Source organism: Amaranthus tricolor, chromosome 17 (genome assembly GCF_026212465.1).
Source record: "Amaranthus tricolor cultivar Red isolate AtriRed21 chromosome 17, ASM2621246v1, whole genome shotgun sequence".
Lineage (NCBI taxonomy): Eukaryota > Viridiplantae > Streptophyta > Magnoliopsida > Caryophyllales > Amaranthaceae > Amaranthus > Amaranthus tricolor.
In genome coordinates, this window is record NC_080063.1 from 15827797 (window position 1) to 15835167 (window position 7371).

Here is a 7371-nt window from a genome sequence, read left to right on the forward strand (position 1 = left end):
ACGGGATACACTGGGTAGGATGATGATGATAATGAATTAAGTGAATTTTCTTAAAAAAATTCCCAATGTATATATATATTTTTGTAATACAAATATTATAATTTGAAATTTTAGTTACATATACAACTAAAATATAACAATAAAACAAGACATTATATAACATAAAAATTAAAAAAATATAGCAACTAATTACAATTTCAAATTAAAAGTGTTCATCATTTGAATTATTGGATCAATTTTTATTTAATGTATCGGATCGGTTTTTAAAATTGGGTCTTAACACTTGTATTTAAATGTTGCAGCTTCAGCATCATTGTTTAGTGATTGATTCCCTGCTTAGTTTAATATTTTCCGGTGAATGTAAGACAAACCATTCTAGTTGTTATCCTAATGAGTTAGAAACAAAATTGAATAATTATATATTTATATGAGTCAAAATGCTAGTATAAATGTTAATTGTCTTACCTTTTTACAAAAAACATTAATATACAACGAATTAATAAAATAATTAACTCCCAACTATTATATGAGTGTTTTTAACTTGGTTATAATTAATTTTTTACTCATAAAAACTTATTTTGAATTTTGTTCTAGGTAATGCTATAATAAATGAAGGAGATAGAATCATCGACAATATAAGCGATTTTTCATCAAGTAAGAATTACTGACAGTGTTAATGAATTGTTATGTATCAAAAATAAGATTTTGCAGTAGAACATGTAAAATTGCCGATATGTTTAGATGATTTATAGGTTTTATAAATTATTACCTTATAAATTAAATTCATTCATAATATCAGCATGTTCTAATACAAAATAATATTATTGTTTTTATCCTAATTATTTATATATCTAATAGCATTATTATTCGTTGTTACGAGTGATGAGTTAAAACATCACAAAATCTTTACTCGATTTATCAACTATTATTTATCAAACACCTCAAATCAAAAAGTACATAAACTCATGTCAATAGATCAACCATTTCAAATTTAATTATCAATTAGAAAATCAAAACTAAGACTAATACTAAAAATTCCATTTGTGAGGAAAAATATTTGGCAAATTGATAACTTACAATCAAAATCACATCTGATTGAGACATTATATCGTGAATTGTGAACAAAACTCATTGAATTAAAAAATAACCCATATTTCATAATAATATATTGTTTATATATAAGGTCTAAACGACTTATTGATTTAACATATATTTTATGTCTTCTTGAATTGCTGTAATTTTCAATTCAATTTGTTCTATCGAATATACTAAAACTATATACTCTTTTTATATTTAAGGTCCATATACTACAAAATCGTCGTCATTATCACCATCAGCATACTCAGCATATCATATTCATAAATCTATGATCACGATTTGAAATAAATAAAAGACGACATACTATATACTCTTATCATAGGAGATAAAAAAGTTGTGTTTAAAAAAACCATTGATTCGAGAAAAACAAGCGAAAGAACAAGCTAATTACAAAGTCCATTAGTCTCGAGTTATCTTATCTGCTGAAATTTTTTTTTTTCGCCAATTATTTACAATTTTAGAATGATTAATAAAAAATAGATAAATTATTCGTATTAGCTAGCTTATTGCCCTACCTTGCTTTTAAAACTCTCTTTCATCGTTTACCCTCTCTCGTACCTTCTTCCTCGTTTCTCATTTTCATGAATCCGGCCACATTTGCTGTCCCCCGCTTTTGACTATACTTCAACATTCCTCAAACTCGAAATTTTTTATTTTAATATAATATATATTTGACCAACTTATTAAGAATCTCTTCTTTTCCACTGTTTCCTTCCTTCTCGGTTCTTCTCCAACCATATTGACTCTTTTTCCTTTCTCCTCCCCAATCTATGCTTAAGATCACACCATTGAAGCATTAATAATCCTTTTTTTTTTTCTGGGTGTCCGCCATTTTCACTTCTCAAGGTACTTCTTTTCCCTAAATCCTTATAAGATTTCATCTTTTTAATAAAATATTTGGTGGGCAATCACTATTTTGCTGTTTTCTCTTTCTCACCATCCTTAATTGCTTTGATCAGATTCTCATCACCCCTTTGATATAAACCTTATTAAGGTAATTGGAATCATTTTTTGGGTTGTTTTGATGCTGAATTGAAAAGGGTATCGAGACAATTTAAGGGTTACTTCTGAAAAGGGAAGGGTGCCCAGATCTAATTTGGTTTGTCCCTTCCCATGGCAGAAAAATGGGTCTTTATTGGGTTTCTAAAACCCCTTTTAATGTCTATCATTTTATTGCATCTTTGCTGTATTTCTTTAGCTTCTAGTTCTGATGATTTAAAATGCTCAAATGATACATCTTTGGCTGGTTTTAAGTCTGAATTTAGAATGCTGCAACATCAATTAAGAGGTGTTTTTACCATACTTGATAATTGTTCTTTTAGGGTTAGTGAATTTGATATGCTATCTGGGTCTGATCATGTGTATTGGTGGGGTGCTGAGGGTGATAATTTTGTTAATTTAACAAATGGGTTTATTCTTTCTGATGATAATTTGAATAGGACTTATAAGAATGATAGCTTTGTAGTCCATTTGAGGAGTAATGTTAGTTGGGATCAGATTAAAGTAGTTTCTGTTTGGGATTCTCCTACTGCCTCTGATTTTGGGCATGTTGTGATTTCTAGCTTGATTAATGGGTCTGAGGTTTCGGCCCCTGCACCTGCACCAATTAGTGATAGTATTACCAATGCTACAAGTGTGAAGAAATGGCATTATAAAGAACCTACAATGTTTGAGAATTGTAAGGTTTTGTCCCCAAAATATAGGGTTAGATGGACTTTGAGTGAGGAGGAGAATGTAATTGATATTGGATTAGAGGCAGTGACTGGGATTCAGAACTATATGGCATTTGGGTGGGCAAACCCTAATGCTTCTTCAGGATACATGCTTCATTCGGATGTTGCTGTTACCGGGTTTACTGAGGAGGGTATGCCCTTTGCGGAAGATTTTTATATTACCGACTATAGTGAGTGTTCGGTGGATGAAAACGGTGTTGCTCGTGGGGTTTGTCCTGATTCGTTGTATGATGGGTCTGATTCGGTGAATAATACACATTTAGTGTATGGGCATCGGAAAGATGGTGTATCGTTTATACGCTACCAACGTCCGCTAAAAGCGAACGACCCAAAGAATGATGTTCCGGTCAATCAGAAAGAGAATGTGACTTTGATTTGGGCTTTAGGTCGGATAAAGCCACCAGATTACCTTCGTCCTTATTCCCTTCCCCAAAATCATGGTGGCCCTCGGTTTGACACCTACGGATATCTAGTCCTTAATGTCTCATATCATATAAATGATTGTATGGGGCCTCTTGATGCGGAGGATAAGGAAGATCAAGATATTGTCATTGCAGATGCCAATGCACCACTTGTCGTCACTTCTGGGGCCACTTTGCATTACCCGAACCCTCCAAATCCATCAAAGGTTGTCTACATCAATAAGAAGGAAGCTCCGCTGTTGAGAGTGGAACGAGGCGTTTCTGTAAAGTTTTCAGTGCAAGCTGGGCATGATGTTCCGTTTTACATAACTTCGGACCCTTTAGGAGGAAACGCAACCGAGAGGAATGTTTCAGAGACTATATACGCCGGTGGAGCTGAATTTGAAGGTGTTCCTGCTAGTCCTAAGGAACTGGTTTGGACACCTCATAGGAACACCCCAGATCTAGTTTATTATCAATCGGTATACGAGCAGAAAATGGGTTGGAAGGTGCAAGTGGTGGATGGGGGTTTATCAGACATGTATAATAACAGTGTTATTTTGGATGATCAGCAAGTTAGCTTCTTCTGGACCTTGTCTGAAAACTCGATATCCATTGCAGCTCGTGGTGAAAGAAAAAGTGGATATCTTGCAATTGGGTTTGGTAGTGAAATGGTGCATAGTTTCGCTTATGTTGCTTGGTTTGATGATGACGGGAAAGGTAGGGTTAATACCTATTGGATTGACGGTAGAGATGCCTCTAACGTCCACCCGACAAAGGAGGATCTCACATATGTGAGATGCAAATCCGAAAATGGTGTCATCACTTTGGAATTTACTCGTCCCCTTAATCCATCATGTCCTAAGAAGGACGAAAGGCCTGAATGCAAAAACACCATAGATCCAACTACCCCTCTGAAAGTCATATGGGCTATGGGAGCTAGGTGGTCGAGTGATAAATTGACCGAGAAAAACATGCATTCCGCTCATAGCAGTCGCCCATTCAGAGTAATGCTGAATCGCGGTTCAGCAGAAGTGGAACAAGACTTGAGACCCGTGTTAGCTGTTCATGGATTCATGATGTTTCTTGCATGGGGCATTTTGCTACCTGGTGGGGTACTCACTGCAAGATATTTGAAACATCTAAAAGGCGATGGTTGGTACCAAATCCATGTATATTTGCAATATTCAGGATTGTCGATTGTCCTGCTCGGATTTCTCTTTGCTGTTGCGGAGCTTAAAGGCTTGTTTATAATATCTGTACATGTGAAGCTCGGAATGGCTGCTATAATATTAGCCTGTTCTCAACCTATTAATGCATTGTTAAGGCCAAAGAAACTGTCTAATGGTGAGGTTCCTTCGTTGAAACGAGTGATATGGGAATACGCCCATGTAATTATCGGCAGATCAGCCATTGTTATAGGCATGGCTGCTCTTCTAACAGGAATGAAACATTTAGGGGAGCGGTATGGAGAGGACGTAAGAGGCCTTACGTGGGCTTTGATATGCTGGATTTTGTTCGGTGGTGTGACTGTCGTATATTTGGAATACCGAGAAAAGCAACACGGTGATAGAAGCTCAGGACGAGGCCAGTGGGTTCTAGGCAACAACGAAGATGATTCTGCTGATCTTTTGAGTCCTAATGGCACATATGCCGAAGAAGAGGCGCATTTGTCTAACCAAGGGGAAGTTCAGTTGGAGCCTTTGAATAGATAGCTCTTAAAATGCCTGAATTTTTCATGTTTATACAGATTTGTATTCATTTTTGAAAGCTTTGTCAGTTAGATTTAAGAAAAAAGAGTAAAATTGCTTTGCAATTTAGGATCATAGATGGAGATATCGAATCCGTTTGAGCGGGAAAAGAAGTTTTACTTACTAAACTTTGATGGTGTATACTTATTTTGATTTTTGGTTCTGTATACTCTGTTCTTCACTATAATATGTTCATATTTCACATTTTGGCAGCATTTTGTTTCTTTATTTTGAGCATGCATGTGTCTAGTTTTGGAGGAATTTTAGACTGTACTACATCTATGGACTATGGAGTAGTTTTAATTGTTTGAAAAGTGCATGAATGGTCACTAATGAGTGTTTTGGGATAAACTTTCTTAGATAGAAGTGGGGAGAATTTAGGTTTGGGTTTGTCTAAGTCATGATTAGAATCATTTGATTAAATGCCCAGATATAATGAATTGTATAACATTTGTAGTAACATGGAAGAATGACATACGAGATGATTCACCCGCTCGTTTTTTGTCATAGCAATCAATATAAGTTGTCAGCGACAATTTAGCATATGTTAATATTAAACTAGCACTTTCTCTGCCCCTTTGAGATTGTTACTGATAGTGACATGTTAGTGAGAGAAAATGTCACTGTCACTAACAATATTAAAAAGAGGAGTAAAATATAACTATATAAGTACGTAGCAGCAAATAATACTTGTATAAGAACAAACCAAAGGGGACTCTTCTATCATGATGCAAAGTTACACCAGGGTTAATCCTTGGAATAATCCTCTAGTTCCCAATTGCTATGCTTCATTTCATAAATACACATTTGTACGCCAAAGGAGGCAGTAAGACAATGTGAAGCTCCTTTTCTTTTAATCTTGTGAGAAAATGCATGCATCGTAATAATAGTACTTGCCACATATCAAACATAAGCAATACCAACAGAAAACGGTATTGATTAAGAAGACGATAACCAAAGGGTGGTGATCATAGATTCATAGGTGTTGGGGGTAGTTGGGATTTGGGGTTTTCCTTTTTGATTTAAAACAAAAGAAACATATGTTATATACTCTCATCATTATTATGCCCAGTGTACTCAGTGTATCCCGCTCATAGGGGGACTATAAGCAAGGTTTGGGGAGGGAAAGAAGACGACAACCCATACCCATAAAGGAGAATGCGGTCAAAGAGTCTCCCGACTCAAAATTGATCCTCCGAAGAAGTTCTTCATGCCTTTATTTGCCAGCATATAAAAACTAAGCATATAAATCTAAGCATATAAATAAAGGAAAAGTAAGAACTAAGTAAAAAAAAAGTCAAAGAGCAACATATGAAAGGTAAGGAACAAGAATATCAACAACTTAGGGGAAAGTCTTAATATTCTAAGATATGTTATACACTCTATAGGCATTAAAATCTTTTCATTTCCGCCACAATTATAGATGAGCTCTCCAATCTAAATGAAAATTTGTTTCGTGATGCATGCCCTTTGCTCACAATATTGTGCTACTAACAAAAACTAGATAGGTGGCTAACATAACATTAGAGGAGTGGAAGACAATTCTAATAGGCAAAGGGTTGCGTAAAAATCTTACGGAAATATAATATATGAGATGCAATTTCAGTTGGATAGGGAAGAAAAGTGACCTTGAGGTGACCATTAGACAAGATGTTATCGTAAGCACGATCAAGTTTATGAGTTTAGGATTGGTTAACCAAAGTGATTGGGAGATTGTTGAAGACTTAACTCCTCAAATCAAGTAGGTTGGCTAAAGTAGAGAACGGTGATTGGAACGTTGTGTGATGAGAAGTTTTCTACTAGACTATAAGGACGTTATGTGATGACTATAACTATGACTCCATCAGACGAGACTACTCACATCAATTAAAATTCTTAGCATAATTATCAGAATTAGTTTTTTGACAATATTATAACATTAACTATAATATTCAACATAAGCTCACTTATTTGAGAATAAAATATTCGTATATTCGAGTGTGAACTCTATAAAAATATAAGTATTAATTAATAAATTAATAAGGAAACAAAAATTATGTGTTGTGTATTATAATATTATGAAGATTCACTTTAATTATAAATTTTAATTTATGGTCCCAATTTATTGAAAACTATCATTATGTTTCATTAATAGTTATAGTTATAGTCACCAACTCTTTTATATCTCAATATCTCAATTTATTCATCAATAAAAAGTTTCTCCTAAGCAAAAATTTATCTTTCACTGAGAATCAGGTATTATCTCAACTAAAACATGTATTCTGAATTCGATCAGTGTATAATTCAATTTTTTTTGTCACTTTTCTTATAATAAAATTTTTTTCCAACAAACCCAAAGCAAAAAGATGATAAAGAATACTTTTATTAGAAGAATATATTATATTATAT

At 34.2% G+C, this 7371-nt stretch overlaps 1 protein-coding gene across 1 annotated transcript; it reads left to right on the top strand.

Moving 5' to 3' along the window:
* The first annotated feature begins 1632 nt into the window (after positions 1 to 1632).
* Positions 1633 to 5195, top strand: LOC130804638 (cytochrome b561, DM13 and DOMON domain-containing protein At5g54830). Its single transcript, XM_057669154.1, has one exon. The coding sequence runs from the start codon at positions 2212 to 2214 to the stop codon at positions 4945 to 4947; it is 2736 nt and encodes a 911-aa protein (XP_057525137.1). The 5' UTR covers positions 1633 to 2211; the 3' UTR covers positions 4948 to 5195.
* The last annotated feature ends 2176 nt before the right edge of the window (positions 5196 to 7371 follow it).